General features: G+C 52.4%; 1 protein-coding gene across 8 annotated transcripts in view; it reads right to left on the bottom strand.

Moving 5' to 3' along the window:
- Positions 1-21068, bottom strand: part of MARCHF2 (membrane associated ring-CH-type finger 2) — a 43365-nt gene that overhangs the window by 18376 nt on the left and 3921 nt on the right. For 6 of the 8 annotated variants that reach the window (XR_010468259.1, XR_010468258.1, XR_010468261.1 and 3 more), the window contains exons 2-3: positions 9754-9980; positions 3479-3674 (exon numbers count right to left, since the gene is read on the bottom strand). Coding sequence is in view for 3 of the 8 variants with exons in the window: in XM_065042359.1 (XP_064898431.1) it covers positions 3479-3674; positions 9754-9929 (372 nt within the window). In the remaining 5 variants the exon portion in view is untranslated. Of the gene's footprint in view, positions 1-3478; positions 3675-9753; positions 9981-15293; positions 17471-21068 lie in introns of those variants that run through there. The other 2 variants (XM_065042360.1, XM_021280644.2) reach the window with 2 other exon arrangements.

Genomic DNA, 21068 nt, shown 5'->3' on the forward strand with positions numbered 1-21068 from the left:
CACCAACACCACAAAACACACTCCTGTGTCATTCCCAGTCCTTGTCTCCATCCAATTTATTCCCACTAATTTCTATTGTGACTTCCCAATGTTACTTGGTGACCAGAAGCTACTGAACTCACTCTCACACGTGAGCATCACTTGCCCCAGCGTTTCAAAACCCCCCACGCCGCCCTGCAACAAAGGAGCGGAGAATTTCTCAGATAAGAAGGCTGAGGGAACTGTGTCATTTTTAAATGACTAAGCAGCCTCTTCTCAGAAACACACGAACAACTTGGAGACGCCACTTCCTAAAAGTATTCGGTGAAGAGTTTCGGCCCAATCTGGTGTGGGGACGAGATTACACGAGCCTGCAGTCCGAGGGTATTAATGGAATGTGCCAGTGGTGGGAAAGCAGTTATCAGCTCTTTCCGGAGGGCTTTGCACTAAGAGCAGAGGCTCTGCTAACGCAGACACGCTGCTGAGAGCAGCCAAGGTCTCTAAGTTGGCCTCTACGTGAGCAAATAGCCCAAGCAAACGTCACCTGGCGAAGCACACGCGTCGTCACCGCCTCTGATGAGCACAGGTTCAGCAGCACAGGAACCCTGAGCCGTTCTAACAGCTCCCCAGGAAAATGAGAACCTGCACTCCAGGATGTCTGCCCCAGACTGCGCTGGCACCGAGCTCACAGCTCTCCATTGCAGGGGTCCCAGGGAAGCGCAAGAGCAGGCTGCTACCTGCTTTTTAATTAAACCAGACTCCAGGCTGCTCCTCGAGCCAGGGAAAAGCTGCTGCCGCAGAGCCGCAGGCAAGGGAGCTGCTCCAGGGCTGCGTGACCATGACGAGCTGCACACCAGGCTCTGCTCCACGCTGGGGCCACTCACCAGATCAATGGTGACTTTCATCGAGTGCTTATTGACCTCCAAACTAACGGCACTTCACGCGATCTGCTCCCCTGGCAGACACAGCGGACACCAGAACAGGACACGTCGCCCCCTTCACTGGGCTCATAGACACGACAAGTAACAAGTAACTCACACCCCAAAGCCTTTGACAGCTTGAGGGGTCTGTTCCTCTCTGGAAACACAGCAGTACTTCTCTTGCCTTTGAGGCTCATTAAATCTGCCACCCATCACCCTCAGGGTCTGGCTGTTGGTCACCACACCCTACAGGTGCCAGTTCAGAGACGCTCATCACAGATTTCAAGAGGAATTAAATCTTGATTGTCCCAGGCTGCTCACTCATCCACCTCGGAGCACGAACAGCACAGAGGATCCACGGCCACCCCATCGCACCGTCCCCACGAGGGACAGACACCAGCACCAGAGGAGAAACTCCTCCAATACACCCAGTCCTGGAGCTTTTATTCAAGCACACAGTTTTCTAAGCCTGTACTTGTTACGAGGTGCTACAGCATCTGTGAACTATGGCTAAACGCACTTCACATGTTTGTTTCCGAGCATGAATACTTTACTGGTTCTTAAGCTAAAACATTTGAAACGTGCACTCGAGATGTTGGCCCACACGAGCCCTCCAAGCTCACTGTTCTGGGCTTGCCTGCAGTGCGCCCTCAAAATGTTTAAAGCACTGGTTTTCAACCCCTGAAACAACCGTTTGAGAGGTTTTGGTCAAAGAGCCTTTTTCTATGTTGTAGCAGCTGGGGGAAAAGCGATAAGATTCAGACAGCACCAACCGCTGACGTAATGCTCTTCGAAATCGCTTTGTTAAATACATGTTTGGTTCAGCACTGCAATCTAAAGCCTCCTCCTGTCTGGGGCTGACAAGTCACTGACAGTCAGTTGTAAATTAAACAAGCATTAAACCTGAATATCAGTTGTACAAACAGGAGCTTGGATGCTTCCCCGCTTGGGGGCTCTTCTCCCATCCAAGGCTCACTGGGCACCCAGAGATGGGACGAGGAGGGGACAGGTGCCCTTTCCACAGGGAGCTGGGAAGGGAAAGAAAAACTTCTAGAATTGAGGGGAATGGAAACAGAGATGGGAGAAGAAACTTGGCATTCCAGCTGTCACTTGGTTTAATCTAAATGACAGAGCAAGGGGAAGGAGAGAGCAGACAAGAGCAGTCGCAGTTACGTACAAGAATTAACTCCGGCTTCCCAAAAAAACAACTTTTGAAACAAAACCCAGAGCTCTGTGCCATAGTCCACACACAGCAAGCGATGAAAACCCTGCAGGGACACGGTGCAAAGTGGAGTATGTGCAGAGGCGGCTCCAAATGACACTTCCCCGCTTCTCTCATTGCTCAGGGCTGCAGGACTGGGAGGCTCCCGAAATTGCGGACTGTAAACCCCCACCTGCAGACTGATGCCTCTCTGCAGTTGCAGGTTGTGTAATGAACACACATGTGCACCCCAGCACAAGCTGGCGCTGGGAAGAGCCCGTCTGCAGTGCCACGGACAGTGAACGGCACCTGAGTGGGCACAGGGCAGGACCTGGCTCTGAGCATGCAGGACTCAGCTCTGACTGCGCAGGATCCGGCTCTGACCGTGCAGCCTGGACCGCAGGTGTGCCAGCAACACCCTCCTACCTGGCCCTGCAGCACCCTCCGAAACGGCAGCCAGACCAACATCGCTCGCTCACCTGCCAACACAGCTCACGTGTATTTACACAGATTAAATCATCATCTAAAACAAGCCATTACAGCCTTTTGTGCTGTGACTCGCTGATTTACTTATTCCTCTTTGGAGGTGAACACTTGAGGTCAGAAGACGGCCTGGTCCAAGCTGCCCTGGTTCCCCACAAGCAAAGGGCTTCGTTACAGGCAGCTGCTGTGAAATTCGGGGCTAAAGGAAGTCTGGAATGTGAGCACAGCAGACTGGCTAAACAGGGGAATGAAGAGACCATAATGACACAAACAAAACAGAACCAACCTACCAAGCAGAGCCTGGATTGTACCTTCCAGCTCCGGGAGGCTGACGGTCAATGCCAAGAGGAACAGAAGGACCAGCTGAGCCGTATCCTGCATCCTCCTTCCCCTGGGAAACACAGGACAGAGGCCCAAAGGAGCAAGGCCAGAGGCTCTGAGGCACACGCCAGTATCGGTCAAGGAAAGACGGGTCTTTTACGAACAGCATCAGCAATCGCCACATCGCACTTTCAGAGCAGAACACAAGGAGGTCACATGCAAGAGAGCGGCGCTAATGCAAGACGGAGATAAGATTAAAACTAAAATAACAGTTCTGAGAGCTTCATAGATCAGATGGTCATGTGGTGACCGCTGCGTTTCAATACTCATTAAAGTCTGTCGACAAGCGCAATGTTTTCCGCAGGCCCACAGCTGGTAGGTTCACAGGTCAGAGATGCCCCAGCCATCACTACTGTGTTTTTGCAGCTACATCACATGGTCTGATAAGAGACTTGATCTCTCTAAACAAATTGTTGTGAGTGCTCAGGTACTGTGAGGAGGAGACAGCAAGAACCACATGGACAGCACGGCAAATCAGTCATTTTTTGTTAAACAGTAAGGAAGAAAGCGGTACCTCTGTCAAAGGCCTCGGTCTTCTCTCTACAACAAATTCTGTGTGGCAGAGCTCACAGTAACTTGTGTTGGAGGAGGATAACCATTTTTCCAGGCAGCTCTTGTGCACGGTGCCCAGTGTTCCTGTGCAGTCACACGGGGAAAGCAGTCCCTCCCCATTTCCACCTTCGTGACAGATTCGACAGATGGGACCGTCACTAGAGAGGCAGACAAAGAGAACGAAATCAGGGTCAGAGCAGGCAGAACGATACAGCCACAGCGGAGAACCTGGCCCGGCCCCAGCAAGCACCGGTGTGTGATGGAGCACCCATGTCGAGGAGCGTGGAGGAGCCAGGGACGTTTTAGGTCAGTAAAATCTGGAAGTCACGTCGCTGGGCAACACTTCACAGAATCCCAGAATCCCAGGGGTTGAAGGGCCCTGGAAAGCTCACCCAGTGCAATCCCCCATGGAGCAGGAACACCCAGATGAGGTTACACAGGAAGGTGTCCAGGCGGGTTGGAATGTCTGCACAGAAGGAGACTCCACAACCCCCTGGGCAGCCTGGGCCAGGCTCTGCCACCCTCACCCCAACAAGTTTCTTCTCATATTTAAGTGGAACCTCCTGTGTTCCAGTTTGCACCCATTGCCCCTTGTCCTGTCAGTGGTTGTCACCAGAAGAGCCTGGCTCCATCCTCCTGACACTCCCCCTTTCCATCTTGATCCCCAGGAATGAGTCCCCCCTCAGTCTCCTCTTGTCCAGCTCCAGAGCCCCAGCTCCCTCAGCCTTTCCTCACACGGGAGATGCTCCACTCCCTCCAGCATCTTGGTGGCTGCGCTGGACTCTCTCCAGCAGTTCCCTGTCCTGCTGGAACTGAGGGGCCACAGCTGGACACAATATTCCAGGTGTGGTCTCCCCAGGGCAGAGCAGAGGGGCAGGAGAACCTCTCTGACCTACTGACCACCCCCTTCTAACCCACCCCAGGTACCATTGGCTTCCTGGCCACAAGGGCCCAGTGCTGGCTCATGCTCACCCTGCTGTCCCCAGGACCCCCAGGTCCCTTTCCCCTACACTTCACCCAAGGGAAGCTGGTGTGTCAGCCTGGCCAGCCCAGGGCCACAGAAGGGAGCACAGCACACGTGTCCTGGTGTCCAGCTCCGCACACAGCGGGCAGGGACGCTGCCACCAGCAGCAACGCCAACCCTGAAGCATCAATGCAAATCCAGAAGGCCAAAGCGAAGCTGGATGATCCATGCCAGGCACAGCATGTCCCGGCCACCCAGAGCCACTCAGGAGGTTTGCAATCATAGTCCCGATTATCAGGTCACGGACCCGCTCTCACCCCATCCCTGCTCTGCACCCTGGATTTAGCAGGAACTGCATAAGGAGCAGCGATAACTACAGACATGGCTCAAATGACCCCGAAAGCTCAGCTCCCCAAGGACACAACATTTCAGGGTGAGCAATCAGCCAGACGAAGCTCTCGGCACACAAACCCCTGCCCATCAGCACAGGAACTCAGCGTCCCACCTGCACAGCCCAGAGGTAACGCGGTGCTCAGGCCGCGCTGCCCGCAGAAACGCCTCGGTGCTGCCACAACCACCACTTCTCAGCCCGTCCTCGGCTGGAAGTTTCACCTGCAGAATCAAATCTCTTTGATGATGCTCAAGATCTGCTCTCTTGGGACCTCACAGAACCAGAGATGCTTATCAAGGGAAGTATCAAACGCTTTCAGAGACACCTGCGGCCTTCGCACTCAAACACCCATTTGTTCCCAAGATGTTCCCTTCACCTCTAACTGGTGCCGCTGACTGTGGCTCCTGCTCCAGTAACCATCAGCTCGGGTGTCTCAGCTGATATTCATGTCACAAATTTCCATCATGGACTAATATTTTTTGCACCTATGTAAGCTCAGAACACCTGGCGCCCTCCTGTAGCAACGAATCCTGCTGGCTGCACAAAGAACCAAATCCTTTTCACTTCAAACCTCTCATTTGATGTTTTGTGTGCCGTTCCCTAATTCTTGTCTCTTAAAGGACAATGTTTCCACACCCCCCAGATTTATAGACCCCCCCATAGCCTGCTCAGTCACCTTTAGTCCTGGCCTATTCAGTCCCGCCTTTGGCAGAATCACACCCACCTTTCTGATCCCCTTCCCTATCCCTCCCTCTACCTCTCGCATTTCTAAAACATCCTTTTGGGTCCGCAGGGACCAGCACTACACTTGTCGAGGTGTGTGCACACCAGGCATGTCTGCAGAGACTCTTCTTCATCGCTGCCACATGCCTAAAGACCTCTCTTCTCCAACATGTTTGTAAATCCCAGACTGTTGTTCTTCACCTGCATCACTGCACGCTGAACTGCAATCATTATTTTAACTTGCAGCCATTTCCAGTGATGTTCAGTTCCCTAAACTCAAGTGTCTAGTGCCATCTGAGGTCCAGGAGCATCCCAGGTGGCATCCAAGGCACAGGTTTCCTAGAAGGGCTGTGCCACATCTGCCAGCTCCACAACAGGGACGTCTTGGGCTCCCTGGAAAACCTCAGATGTTAATTATGCTCAGCAATTCAGCACATCTCTGCGGTGTTTGCTGCTTATCAAGATCACTTAGGAATAAAATGCCCCTTGCTAGCATCTCAATTCTTTCCCACCTTCACAGAACCACAGAGTGTCAGGGGCTGAAGGGCCCTGGAAAGCTCATCCAGTGCAATCCCCCCATGGAGCAGGAACACCCAGATGAGGTTACACAGGAAGGTGTCCAGGCGGGTTGGAATGTCTGCACAGAAGGAGACTCCACAACCCCCTGGGCAGCCTGGGCCAGGCTCTGCCACCCTCACCCCAAACAAGTTTCTTCTCACATTTAAGTGGAACCTCCTGTGTTCCAGTTTGCACCCATTGCCCCTTGTCCTGTCACTGGTTGTCACCAGAAGAGCCTGGCTCCATCCTCCTGACACTCCCCCTTTCCATATTGATCCCCAGGAATGAGTCCCCCCTCAGTCTCCTCTTGTCCAGCTCCAGAGCCCCAGCTCCCTCAGCCTTTCCTCACACGGGAGATGCTCCACTCCCTCCAGCATCTTGGTGGCTGCGCTGGACTCTCTCCAGCAGTTCCCTGTCCTGCTGGAACTGAGGGGCCACAACTGGACACAAGATTCCAGGTGTGGTCTCCCCAGGGCAGAGCAGAGGGGCAGGAGAACCTCCAACCAGCCATTTCTTTCACACAACCACCATTCTCTTACATCCACGGTTGCACACACTTGGGGGTGCAGCAGAGGGTAAGAAAGCAACATCTTTATTTCAAAGACCACATTGCATCCTTTCTTGAAATGCCGGTGAGCTGCACCAGCTATCACCTTCCTCCACATACTGCTGACAGTACAAAGGCCACGCTGATCCCCGCGCCCACACTCCACTGCTATTCGGACTTGAAAAAAACCAAACAAAACACACCTGAGTGCAAAATAAATTGCTGGGATTGCAACACAACAGTCAGAACAAGCAATGTGCAACGTTCAGACGCAGCAGCGCTACTTCTGTTAGTTTGCACAGCCAGAGGAAACAGAAAGCAAGAGCAGAATGTGGAAACAGCACAAGGAAATGGAGGGAATTGGGAAAAACATTGGTGGGACATAAAGGGAAGAGAAGAGGCAGCAGGAGAGTGCACAGCGGGTGCTAGAGCCCCAGCAAGACCCCTGTCCTGGTGCACCACAGACCTCTTCCACTCTCAGTCTTTAGCAGGTTTCAGCCTTAAATAGGAGTAAAAAGTCCACTTGGGATGTGAAGCAACGTGCACCCACAGCACCTCCTGCCAAACACCCCTGTTGAAGCCCTGAGCCTCGTTCTCTCATTTCCATGTGCCTTTAATTGCGGGGATTTCTTCAGCCAGGCTCATCCCTGCACCAGGAGCCTGCAGCGGTGCTGGAACATCCTCACAGATACCGAAAACCGAGCAGCCTGATCCGGCCTTGACCTTGGCCCTGCTCCGACTGGTGCTGGACCAGGTGTCCTCCACACCCCGCTTCCAGGCTGGACTGTCTGATGGTTCTGTAACCCTGTTGCCCCAAAGCTGTATCACAACAGCACAATTCCAGTCCGCTCACACAGCTTCAGTGACAGACAAAAATACCCCGAACCCCCAGCGCTCTCACACGTTATTTCCTAAGAAAAGCATCTGTAAGATATTTCACCCGTTCTCTTCCTGTTTGAGAAGTTTTGTATTTCCAGCGCATTAATATAACCCCGGCTACCAATAAACAATCCAGAGGGGGAAAAATTTGCTGACAGTGCAAGAAAAGCTATTCTTATCGCACTCCCATTTTCCTTCCTTCCTCTGGGAGGGGGAGGCGCCTGCTCGCACTCCCGCACCATCCACCCTCAGACACAGTTTTCCATGCTGCAGAGACCATATCACTAATTTCCAGTCCAGTCACGCTGCTCCCACCTTCGCTTTGCCAAGTGCTGGTGACCAGGAAGGGACCGAAACCCACCAGTGAACAAACTGGTGTCCCACCAAGATGAATCCTCTTGGGTTTTGTTAACCTGGAATCCCAGGCAGTTTCCCCAGCTGATTTTTAAACCTCTGCAAGTTTTAATGGGTTGTGCAACGTCTCACCCGGACTGTCTGTTGTCAGACAAACTCAGTTCCCCTCGCATTTTTATGGGTCTGCTCCAGGTCTGCTGGATGGAGCAGTTACGTTTGCCTCAGTTCTCATCCAGCTTTCCTCCCCCACATTTGCAGCCATCGGTTTCACACCTCATCAGCGTTTGGCCAAATTAATTGAAATAAAATAAAAAATAACAGCTGTTCAGACAGGAGTGAACACAAAATGTGACTGAACAACGCTGCCAAGTGTCCTCTGCTCTGGAAACTGCTCCAAAGGCACGTTGGGAAGTCACATCACAAACAGTCTGAGCAAGAGAAGCCACCACACGTCTCCTCTAGCAATAGCAGGGCAGTGCGGTTCCTGCAACACAAACATCCTCCTCTCCTTGGGGCTGCAAATCCACATCATGTCTTTGCTCCACACTCATCCTGGAGCAAGAGTTGAGCTCCACTTTTGGCCTTTAACTCATCCCCATGAGTTGTGTCCCATGTCCTGCTCGACAAGGACCAGGCAGCTCACGGCAAGAGCTGCGTGTGCCGGGTGACGCTGGAGCAGCCGTTGGCCCAAGAGTTTTGGTGAACACAAGAGTCCCAATGCACCAGCATATGTGGCGTGAGCTCCCGCAAAAACAACACAAGCCTGAGAAGCATCTGGCTAACGAGGATTCAATGACTTGGACGAGGGAATAGAGTGACTGTCACAAGTTTGCTGGTGACACCGAGCTGGGAGGAGTGGTGACACTGGAAGCTGTGCTGCCATCAGAGACCTGGACAGGCTGGAGAGCTGGGCAGGGAAAATGTAATGAAATAGAACAAGGGCAAGTGTAGAGTCTTGAATCTGGGCAGAACAACCCCAGGTTCCAGTGTAAGTTGGGGAATGACCTATTAGAGAGCAGCGTAGGGGAAAGGGACCTGGGGGTCCTGGGGACAGCAGGGTGACCATGAGCCAGCACTGGGCCCTTGTGGCCAGGAAGCCAATGGTACCTGGGGTGGGTTAGAAGGGGGTGGTCAGTAGGTCAGAGAGGTTCTCCTGCCCCTCTGCTCTGCCCTGGGGAGACCACACCTGCAATATTGTGTCCAGTTGTGGCCCCTCAGTTCCAGCAGGACAGGGAACTGCTGCAGAGAGTCCAGCGCAGCCACCAAGATGCTGGAGGGAGTGAAGGATCTCCCGTGTGAGGAAAGGCTGAGGGAGCTGGGGCTCTGGAGCTGGACAAGAGGACACTGAGGGGGGACTCATTCCTGGGGATCAATATGGAAAGGGGGAGTGTCAGGAGGATGGAGCCAGGCTCTTCTCGGTGACAATCAGTGACAAGACAAGGGGCAATGGGTGCAAACTGGAACACAGGAGGTTCCACTTAAATATGAGAAGAAACTTGTTTGGGGTGAGGGTGGCAGAGCCTGGCCCAGGCTGCCCAGGGGGTTGTGGAGTCTCCTTCTGTGCAGACATTCCAACCCGCCTGGACACCTTCCTGTGTAACCTCATCTGGGTGTTCCTGCTCCATGGGGGGATTGCACTGCATGAGCTTTCCAGGTTCCTTTCAGTCCATGATGTTCTGTGATTCTCACTCAATATTGGCACCCTGGCAAACTCATTCACAAACAAGGTTTTTATGTCTCCCTTTGCCCCTAGAGCCACCAAAATGAGGGGACAAAACCCAAATACAGTCATTCCGAGCCCCTTCCCTGCAGCAGCCTCACCTCTGGGCGCCCAGCGCCTTGATGACGGTGGAGAGGAGCCGGCCGTCCTTGGCGGTGACCTGCGTGACGTACTGCGGGCGGCCCATGTCCGAGTCCTCCACCGACTTGGAGAGGGCGGCGCTGCCCGGGCAGTCGCACAGGGAGCCGGGGAGGTGGCAGCAGTCGCCCGTCGTCATGGCAGCTCCGAGTCCCTCCGCCCCAGGGACCGGCACCGGCGGCACGGAGACCTGCGGGAACAGCACCGGTGAGAGCCCAGTCCCCGAACCCCCTGGCCCCCAAACCCCCAGGCAGGGTCCCCCTCGCCACCCTCCTCCAGCCCCACGGGGCCCCAACAGCCACGAGGTTTGCTCGTCTTCTGTCCCCTTTACTTGGCTTCGTGAGGCTGCTTTGCCATAAAATTAAGGCTCCGAGTGTCCTACTTACATAATTTAGCGTCAGAACTGCAGATTTGCCTTTCCCAGAGAGAATTCCTGGTCCGCACCCTTTAACCTGATGAAGCGTTTCAGGTGAACGTGCTGACAGAGATGGGGAAGGCGACCGCAGGGACCCGCGTCAGCCCAGCTACAGCCGTCCTGAGAACTCCTGTTCACACCCGCTGCCAAAGTTGCCAAGTTTCACCTGGACACGGCGCTTAAACCACTTAAACTGAGCTTGAACCGCTCAGCTCAGGGCGGCCCTTCTCTCCGCTGTGCCCAAGTGCTTTCCGAGCCCTTTAAAGCCTCAAAAACTGCCCCCAGCCCATCTCTTATTTTCCATTTCTAATTTATTTTCAGAAACGCACACACATCCCATGTGGTACATACGGGTTTTAACCACCCGAAAGGATTGAACATCCTCACAGAGCCGCACGGAAAAGGCAGCAGGACCATTTTCCTCCTTTCCCTTCTGACTGTTCAAACCAATCGGGATTTTTCCAACAGCCACGTGCAAACAGCAAAGCACAGCGTCGCGTTTTGGCGCAAACAGCAAAGCACAGCGTCGCGTTTTGGCACCTTGTGAGAGTCGGTCCGAAGATGGAGCAGTATTTGCCTGACCATTGCCATCAAGAACTTGGAGAACTGAGGCCCTGACAGAAAGAACGCGTGGACCATGACTTGGAAAGAGGTCCGAGGAGAAGCATCGTGTCGCACTGTTTTCTCCTACACAGGGGGCTGCTGCTCACAATGGCTGCTGTGTGGACTTTGCCCGCTGCTTCAGCCAAACCAGCCCCAGCCTCCTGAAGGCTGTTGTCACGAGGGTCTCTTCGACCCAGGGACAATCGCTGCCATCCAGAAGATGTGTTCTCACCTGTAGCCTCAGTTACACATGTCCCTCACCTGCTCCCCCAAACAATGGCCAATGAAAAGGAGCACGCCCAGCAGCTCGCCAAGGGTCCTGAGGCCACCCAGTGGACCAGAGAAAGACCCCTGAATGCTGGACACATAAGCGTTGGCAAAAGAAAGCGTGGATCTTTCGAGCCTGCGCAGTCCCAGCCTGGGTTGCGAAGTCTAGGCGGAGACTGGCCCGAAACAATGGGAGCGAGGCGGGTGAAGAAGCATAAAAGATGAGACCAGAATTGACACCGTGGAAGATCATCCCACCAGAGGATCCCGAACCACGACGGAGGACCAGTCGGACTCCATGGGACCGGAGACCAGAGGGACCTCTGAAGCTCAACTGGTGATAAACACAACCTCATTTCTCATCTTTACCTTTACTTTTTCCTGTTTCTTTTCCCTTTTCTCTTTCTTTTTCTCTCTATCGCATGCCGCTTTATGGGCAAATTAATATAGTAACACTGCTTGACTGAATTATAACCCCTCAGCATTTTGGTCACATTAATTTTGCGCTCTGAGATCAAGGTTAAAAGACCCATCACGAGTCCATCACCGAATGGACCGTGCCACACCTCTGTAATCCACCCAGCAAGGAGAGCACGAGGAACGAGCAGCAAACCAAGAATCGGGGACAAGATAAAGAGCTAAAGCCCAACGTGACCAAGCAGGAGCTGGATGAGGCGCGTTCCTCCCTGCCCGGGCTTCTCTCCATCCCACAACAGACAAGCTTTGCAAACTCCAAATATCCTGTTTTCAGCAATCTCCTTTAGCTTAGTCCCTGAGAGGCGGCTGCGCAGAAATAACGAGCTGGGGTTGCAATGAGTCAGAAGCTGAACAGGAGCCAACGACACCGTAAAGCTGGTAAAGAGCAAACCCTGTGTCCGCAAACACGACTGTGGGACGTACGCGGCCGTCCCTGCGCGCCTGGAACCGCGGCCCATCCTGGATTGAGAGAGAGAAACAAACCCATAAAAGAAATTCTAATTAAAGCAACGAACAGGAGAAAAGGTTAGGGGGGTGGGACAGGAGCCAAATCACAACAACAAAGCCTCAAAAATAACCCCAAAATTTACCAAAGAAGAAACATGTTTGTTTAATTTACGGGATGTGGGGGGTAAACCTCCAATCTCCATCTCCTGGAGGCAGAAGCAGGTGAACCAACCTTTGCCATCCCACCCAAAGACACGCTTGGTGCGTATTGAGATCTCTGTGCGCAACAGGAGTCAAACACCCTCACGAAACTGCAGTTTCGGCAGGTTCGGCTAAGCCTAAATCAAACTGAAATAGCTAAAGGAAATAAGGGCTTGTTCCTGGTTGGAGGTTTGGCCAGATTATGGAGGAAGAAAACAAAAGGCCAGGAGGAGAACATGACTGAAGCCCTGAAAACATTTGATTTGGGGAAGCACAAGTGTTCTTTCGCATCTTGGAAATTAAGCAACAATTAATCAGGGCTTCACCTGTCCGGATCTCTTTATGATTAAAGCTGCTCCTGATAAGGATCTGTAGCCCTCAGCGTCTGAACAGGAATGGGCTTGAGCTTCTGGGCAGGTCGGTCCCCACCAAAACAAATGGGAGTCTTTCCATCAGCTTAAAAATGAACTTAACAAGTGCCTTGACTCAGCTTTTCTCTCAGCTGTGCAAAGGGTTAGAGCCGCTTTTCTCATCATTCTCCCTTTTATCAAGCCCACAAGCTCGCCAGTTTTAAGGAGCAAAAAGTCAGATGATAAACGCCATTGGAATGACTTCAGTCAGCTGGTTTGCAAGTTAAGGAGCTCTTTCAATTTTAAAAGCCTCTCGCTGAGATGTGTGCTTTTAATAAAAAGGTCAGTTCCACTTGTTCAGCCAAAATGTTGTTTATTTTTACAGTCCAGAGGAAAAAGGTCCATTTTGCGTGTTGGAATCAAACTGCGCTCACTCGCTGCGTCCTGGGAGGATTGAGACTGGGGCTCTTTGTGCTGCACGTCTCGCAGCTCCAGGCAGCGCCACGATGGGGAATCGTCAGCAAACGTGCCCGTTTTTGGTACAAGTGATTCGGTGTTTCCTCGCCGGGGTCTATCCCAGGGTGGAACCTGAAGTCGCTGCTTTCATATCTGCCTCACACCATTCAGCAAACACAAAGGAAAAGCAGCAAGATTCTCAGGGATATGGTTAGTGAGGAAGTAACTGAAGTCCAAAGAGAACATCTGCGGCCACTCCGGTTCCAGCTCCAGTTGAACATGAACCGCAATGTCCAGCCAAGCCGGTCCCTTCCCCAAAGACCCGGCTCATCAGCGCAGCCTCCTCATCGAACCCAGCCCGATATTCCAGCAAAACAACCAAAAACTCACAGTCGGAATCAAGACCCAAACAGCTGGTTTTAACTACGCCTTATTTTTTTTCTTCTAGGCAGCTGTTAATTTCTGAGACGATTCGTTCTCGTTGAAAAAGAACCTCTGAGACATTAGGTTTATTATCAATGTCCCCTCTACTGCTGCAGTTAGCATGAGCAAATACAGCAGAAAAGTCACTTGTCTCTTCTCAGCAACATTTTGTACTCTCAGCTTCTGAGCAGATGCAGGATTTAAAGGGCTGAGTTTGCAGAAGTTACACAAACTGAAGAAAAACAAACGCTGCTTGTGGAAAGTTGGCGCAGAAGAGCAAGTTGTGCACCAGGACTCCGAAACCCGAACGTGACACCCGATGAGCCGGTTCCTCGAGGAGCGGTTGGTGCTTCCGCGCTGCTCCCGGTGCAGCATCTGCAAACCACACACCTTAAGCCCCCCTAAACATCCCCCTTGTCAGTCTTCAGAGATATGTGGCCCAGTTTATACCATCCAACACGGGTTTGAAAACAGAAGACAAGGAGCTAACGGGTCCCCCAGCTCTGTTCTGCATATCCAGACCCCGCTGCTCGATCGGTTATTTCTCCCAGATGAGGAAACCACAGCAGGGCAGACGAACCTCGATCAAAGCCACAAAGAAAAGCTGCAGTCAAGACGAGGCGGACGACAAGAGGAAAGTGAGGCCAAGCGATCGTGATCACAGGGAATTATGAGGTGCAGGTTGTGGCCCTCTGGCCTCTCTACCGATGAATATCAGCCGCTGTAAACCCTCTGAGGCTTTGACGGGATCCAGAGCAAACTGGAACTAGAAGCAGCTCCACCTTCGCGGGGTGCAGCTCGTATTCACCAGCTTCTGAACAGATTAGCTCTCCTGGAACAATTCCACCAACAAAACCACCTCCTGGCAGGGCTGCCAGCTCAGTCTGTTCCTCCCGCTGCCCCGATTGCCGTAACCCAGACCTGGCACCACCCTGCGGTGCCACCAAGAGATAACAAAGAGGTTTAGCCAACATAACCAACCCATCTGTACATAAATACCTTCTTTATTTTTAATGTTGCTAGTAACTGTGTGCAGATCACCCAAGCCAACGTTAACCCAGGAGCAAGGCCACCCGGCCAGATCTATTTGAGCTAATCTGGGTATGCAGACGCTGCATTTTCTAATCATACGAGCCTGCGAACGTCACCAGCAAACGGAAGGTTTTTAGCTACTAAAGGGCATTTCCAAACGTCAATACTTTCCTTTGCACCACAAAAACTGGATTTCCCGAATCTAAACAGAAACTTCTTGAGGGAGACACATCCAAAAAGTCGCTTCCTCCACCACATCCAAGCTCCGGCCTCCGGGCCCTCGCACCCCCAGTCGTGACGCACCCCGAGATGCCGCCCTTTAAAGATCCACACGAGTGGCCTGAAGTGCCCCCGCTACTGTTAAAAGGTCACAGAAATGGTTTAATCCAAAGTCAAACCCCAAGCTCTGGTCCCAAACTGCTGCAGGGCTTCGTTGTTCAGTTTTGTTTTAAATGCACTCTCTCTGCTGAGGGTTGAAGACAGCGGCATTACTTTGTTCTTTAAAAAAAGGTCATGATTTTGTGCATCGGCTGTTTTAAGTCTTAAAAGTTACACCTGAAAAGTACCCGAAAACCAGTAAACAGCTCTGCCCACGTGTGATCCATCAGCTGGAGGCAGCTCTAAAGCTTCACAAGACGTGTCTGTGGGCAGAGGAGGGAACTGGGTGAGACCTCCCGCATTGCCCTTGGGCTGAAACCTCACGAGCCCTGTGCCCGGTGTCACCTGAACGGTCCTACAAACCGGGGCGCAGCGAGCCCTGTGCAGCCAGAAAAGCGACACAGCACTTTATACCACACACCCGGCACTCAAAATAAAACCTGATGCCACAAACCGGCTTTTGAAGCGTTTTGAAGTTTGGTAGGTATCGCACAGGAAGGTATTTCACTGCCCAGGCAGCTCCTCGGCTTCCTGCCTTGCAGTTAAAGGAGCTGCTGTAAAACCTGCAGCATTAACCGGCTGTTCAGACGGAGCTGTTGTGGGACGGACCTGCCCCGGGGTTACAGCAAAATAGACCCTAAAGGGGGAAAAAATAAAAGAAAAATCAAGAGACAATATCCTGTGAACTTGTGAATTTTCTATTAAAGCTTCACAGCGTCCCCCAGCTCTGTTCTGCATATTCAGACTCTGCAGTTCGATTGGTTATTTCTCCCAGACAGGGAAACCACAGCAGGGCAGACGAACCTCGATCAAAGCCACGAAGAGAAAAGCTGCAGACAAGATGAGGAAGACGACAAGAGGAAAGGCTGAGGCCAAGCAATCGCGATCACGGGGAATTATGAGGTGCATTCACAGTAGGAACAACCTCCTCGCACACCTCCAACAGCACAACACGCAGACCGAGAGCGCAGCAGCACCCAGAGCTCACCTGCCCCGTCCCGAGGGCTGGATTGAGAATGTGTGTAAGATCCTCCCAGTTTAACCACGCACACCCAGCAGGAGGTCAGACGCCTCCAGGACACGGCCTATTTGGACCCTGGTTGCGCCACGTTTGTCCATGATCGGTCGCTACCAGGGACGGCGCTTGGCGGCCTCTCAGCTACTGCAACAACACGGTTACACGAGCCTCCGCTTACAGGCTCCTGGCCACCAATTACCAAAACTTCTCGCCACCAAGCCACTTTTAAGGCATATTCTAGAGGTTCTCCGAAGTCTTGATTATTTAGACTATGGGTTGATGGCACATGAGTTTGTTTTCCAAGCACAGATGAAGACACAGCCTTCCACAGAATGGGATTTATTCTTTTCCCCCCCCACAACAGACACATCACCAGGATCTGACTTCTATTCCCTGCTGGTAAAAAACATTGCAGTGAGCCTTTGTGATCAAGATACTCTTGTCTTCCCCAAACCTGCATCCACACGTGTCCCTCCTCTGCAAAACTTTCAGTATATTCCATCAAGCTCTGCGCTTCATCACCGTGTCCACAGCACCGGCACGGATGGACCCGCGTGGTGCGTACCCTGTGGTTCCAAGAGAGGATACAACCCCCAATTTGAAAGAAAGCCCTGGAGATGGGCTTGGTGTGAACACAGCAGAGCTGCGACACAGCGGGGCCCCGTCACCCCAGATTTCGAGGTTCCTACCACGTTGTTCACCCCTTTGTTTTTCAAACTTTATTTTAGAAAAGTGTTGCCTGATATATAACATGTTACTCAATATTCAAAAAGAAGCAAGAGGTTCAAGTTCACACATGGGGAAAATGATGAGGATGACAATGAGAAGGCTAAAGGAGGGTCTTGTTCCTGCTGCGCTCGGGAAAGCCCAGGCCCCGCGGTACCGCCCCACTGCCAAAACAAACAGTTATCTCACATCTTCTGAGGCTCCTTATCTGCCACAAGATCATACGAAAGGCAAGTCTGCTGCACTCTAATGACCAACATCTGGAAAAACGAGTTGCAACACTCAGAGAAAATTCTTTGCAGAGGGTATGTCTGACTAAAATCAGCCATTTTAATAAGTTTTATAAGGAAATGACTGAAAAACAGCTGGGACATGAGAAACACCTGCTGCTTCTCTGAGTACTCAAAAGGCACCAGATTTTGGGGGTGAATAGCAGCACAATTCACTCCACAAAGCAACTACACAGACGCTGTGCCCACCTCCCTCTGGGTGTTATCACACTCCTTCTGAAGGAAAAGAGATGCAATAGTAAGATGTGAAAGATTTATTGAAACCATGAGCCGGGGTGAAGAGCAGCAGTTATCATACCCGTGAAATAATAACTGGAGAACTGGGGAAAAAAACCCATCGCATCACGCGCAAAAACACCCCGGCCCAGCTCCCCTGAATACACCAGAGCCACACGGGCTCTCATAGAACCATAGAATCGTTTTGGTTGGAAGAGACCCTCAGGATCATCGAGTCCAACCATAAGCCAACTCTGGCACTGCCCCATGTCCTGAGAACCTCATGTCCGTCTGTCCAGCCCTCCAGGGATGGTGACTCCAGCACTGCCCTGGGCAGCCTGTTCCAATGCCCCACAGCCCTTTGGGGAAGAAATTGTTCCCAGATCCAACCTCAACCTCCCCTGGTGCAACTTGAGGCCGTTTCCTCTGCTCCTGGCGCTTGTTCCTGGGGAGCAGAGCCCGACCCCCCTGGCTCCAAGCTCCTTTCAGGCAGTTCAGAGATCAGAAGGTCTCCCCTCAGCTCCTGTTCTCCAGCTGAACCCCCAGGTCCCTCAGCTGCTCCATCACACTTGTGCTCCAGCCCCTCACCAGCTCCGTTCCCTTCTCTTCACTCTCTCTAGTCCCTCAATGTCCTTCTTATGATGAGGGACCCAAAATGACCCCAGGATTCAAGGTCTGGCCTCCCCAGTGCCCAGCACAGTGGCACAATCGCTTCTCCAGTCCTGCTGGCCACACTGTTCCTGGTACCAGCCAGGATGCTGGTGGCCTCTTGGCCACCTGGGCACACGCTGCTCATGTTTGACACCCCCAGGTCTTTTTCCTCCAGGCACTTTCCAGCCGCTCTTCCCCAGCCTGCAGCAACCATGGGGTTGTTGTGACCCAAGTGCAGGACTCGCACTTGGCCTTGTTGAACCTCAGACAACTGGCCTCAGCCCATCGATCCAGATCCCTCTGTAGAGCCTCCTGCCCTCCAGCAGATCAGCACTGCGACCGACTTGGTGTCACCTCTGAACTCACTGAGGGTGCACTCGATCCCCCATCCAGATCACTGATAAAGAGATTAAACAGAACTGGCCCCAATACTGAGCCCTGGGGACACCACGCATGACCGGCCACCAACTGGATTTGGCTGCGTTCACCACAGCTCTTTGGCCTGTCCCTCCAGCCTGTTCTTTACTCATCACAGATACACCGTCCATGCCATGAGCTGCAGCTTCTCCAGGAGATGCTGTGGGATACGGTGTCAAAGGCTTTACTGAAGTCTAAATACACAACACCCACAGCCTTTCCCTCATCTACTGGTTGGGTCACCTTGTTGTAGAAGGAGATCAGGTTGGTCAAACAGGACCTGCTTTTCATAAACCCACGTTGACTGGGCCCGATGCACCTCATTGCTCTTTGCACCCGTGTCCTCTAGTGAAATATTAATAACAGCAGCAACAACGCAATAATATTGCTGTTTATGAGCCCAATCTCTTCAGAGCTCCCCTTTGAAGAGAGGCGGCATGGTCAGCAATGCCAAACCTCGAGGGCTCCCCCATCCTATGCAGCCACTTGCCAGGTGGTTTCATTTTATTCAGAATAAATGGATTTTCCAGCTCTGGGTAATACATCAAAAAAAGGAACGAGTGTAGCAGTAATGCATGCAGCAGATCAACACAGAAGCGCCCACACAACGTTGAAGTGGGCAGGCCGTCAAAGGGCATGAGTCACAAGGATGCAAAATATTATTTCAGCACTGGGAATCCCATGCCAAGAAGAACTTGCGTTCTCCTCGGTTTATAAAGCACCATTTACGCTGTTATACAAATAATAATAATGCTCCGCTTGGAGACAAACCGGAGCTGGAACAACCCAGCGGCCCCGCTCGACACCGGGCAGCGCGATTCTGCCAACAGATATTCCATCTGGAACCTAACTTGCCTATTTATATTTTTCAACGCCGCTATTTCACCGTGCAAATCCCTTTAGTACGCTCAGTTTTCCAAGAGCCTTCCAGCAGAGGCGGCGCCACAGCCCTCGACCCCCCACCCAGCAACACCCAACGAGCTCCAAAGGCGGCACCAACCCAGAGCATCCTCTTCCTCCACCGTTCGCCAAAACAGAGGATTAGCGGATGCAGCTGATGGCACCAGCTCCTTACCGCTGCAAATCCCCTCCTCAGTCCACAGTTTATATCAGCGCTGCAAAATCCCCCTGTCCCTCTCTCTCCCAAGTAAGTCGACAATGCTTGCTCAGGCTGCACTTCTAGTTGTTCTGGAGACACAGGCCACGGCTGATTTGTATACAGGGAACTACAAGAAAAACTGGAAGGAAATAAAAGCTGAGAACAGTCCAGAATTGTAGTTTAGCTTTTCCCTCCCACCCCTCTCAAATCTAAACCCAACCAGCTTTCGGCTGAAGCAGAAGTAAAGCTCTCAAAGCTCCAAACAAAGAAATAGGTGTTAAAGCCGAGACTACAAGAGATTCCTGCACTATTTGCAGAGAAATGCTTTAGAAATGAAGTTGGATTTGTTTGCACCTCTATTTGCCAAGCCAGTTCTGCTCCTTGCCCCCTTGTTCTGTCTTTTTGGGAACAGCAGGAGAATGTTTCCTTCAGTCTATCGCTGACTTCATGATAACTGATTAAAACTGCAAAAGCAGTTGCAGCACGCCTGCCCTTGAGGTTAACCACACATCATCAGCTTGTTACACCAGGAATTGAGAAGTTTAGTTAGAATTGCTATGTAATATCTGGAAGAAAACTTAGAGATGCCTACTTTGATTGAAAACAGGGAGAAATCAGATTTCAAACTGTAACAGTGCTCATCCCGGGGAGGCCTGGGGCAGGGAATGCGTCTGCACGGCTGACAGGGGAAGAGCTGCTGGTCAGTCCAGTTCCCGTCGGGCTGGACGCTCCTCACAGCACCCCAGCCTGGTTGGGTTGCAGGATCTCTGCAGATCCCCCGGTCCAACCCCTGCTCCCGCAGGGTCACAGAGCAGATCACACAGGTGGCTCCAGGGGGTTGGAATGTCTCAGAGCAGGAGACTCCACACCCGCTCTGGGCAGCCTGGGCCAGGCTCTGGCACCTCCCAGCAAACAAGTTTCTGCTCATGTTCACATGGAGCCTCCTGTGTTTCAGTCTGTGCCCGTTGCCCCTCACCCTGGCGTTGGGCACCACTGAACAGAGTCTGGTCCATCCTCTGACACCCACCCTGAGATATTGATCCCATTGATCAGATCCCTCTCAGCTTCTCTTCCCCAGCTCAACAGCCCCAGCTCTCTCAGTGTCTCCTCATCACAAAGATGCTCCAGACCCCTCGGCATCTCTGTCACTCTCTGCTGGACTCCCTCCAGTCATTCCTTGTCCTTCTTAAACTGGGGAGCCCAGAACTGGTCCCAGTTGTGCAGATGTGGCCACAGCAGGGCAGAGCAGAGCGGGAGGATGAACCTCCCTGACCTGCTGCTCACACTCTTCCTCATACACCCCAGGTACCATCAGCCTTCTTGGCCAACTCTATATCCTCTTCCTCGAGGACACAAAGGGTTCAGTCCCTGCCCTGACACGCTTTTCCAGTCCAGGCCTTCAGGATCTTGCCATTCCGCATTTTCCCATGTGTGCTTAGAGCTCTCACAACCTGTAACCACCAAAGCTACAGCAAGACGTATCCCACCACCAGGAAAGGCGGCCAAAACCTTAAGAAGCCCCGTAGCGACTTCCCCACTTTTCCACAGCAGGATAAACAGCCACGCACCCTCCCAAACCCCCAGCGCATGGGCAACCACCTCTCCCAGCAGAGCTGCATCTGGTGCCACGATGCTGACGGGCCAGAGCTGACCTAACTATGGCAAACATGGCAGAGCGACGGCAGAGCCAGCGTGACGGCACCGCTAGAGCCGGGAAGAGAATGAGACCAGACCGGGAGAACCCGCTATTCACGTGCACGACATTACCTGCCTCAATAAGCCACAAGCGGTGCCTCAGCACAGATTTATCCG

The sequence above is a fragment of the Columba livia genome, chromosome 27, assembly GCF_036013475.1.
Source record: "Columba livia isolate bColLiv1 breed racing homer chromosome 27, bColLiv1.pat.W.v2, whole genome shotgun sequence".
Lineage (NCBI taxonomy): Eukaryota > Metazoa > Chordata > Aves > Columbiformes > Columbidae > Columba > Columba livia.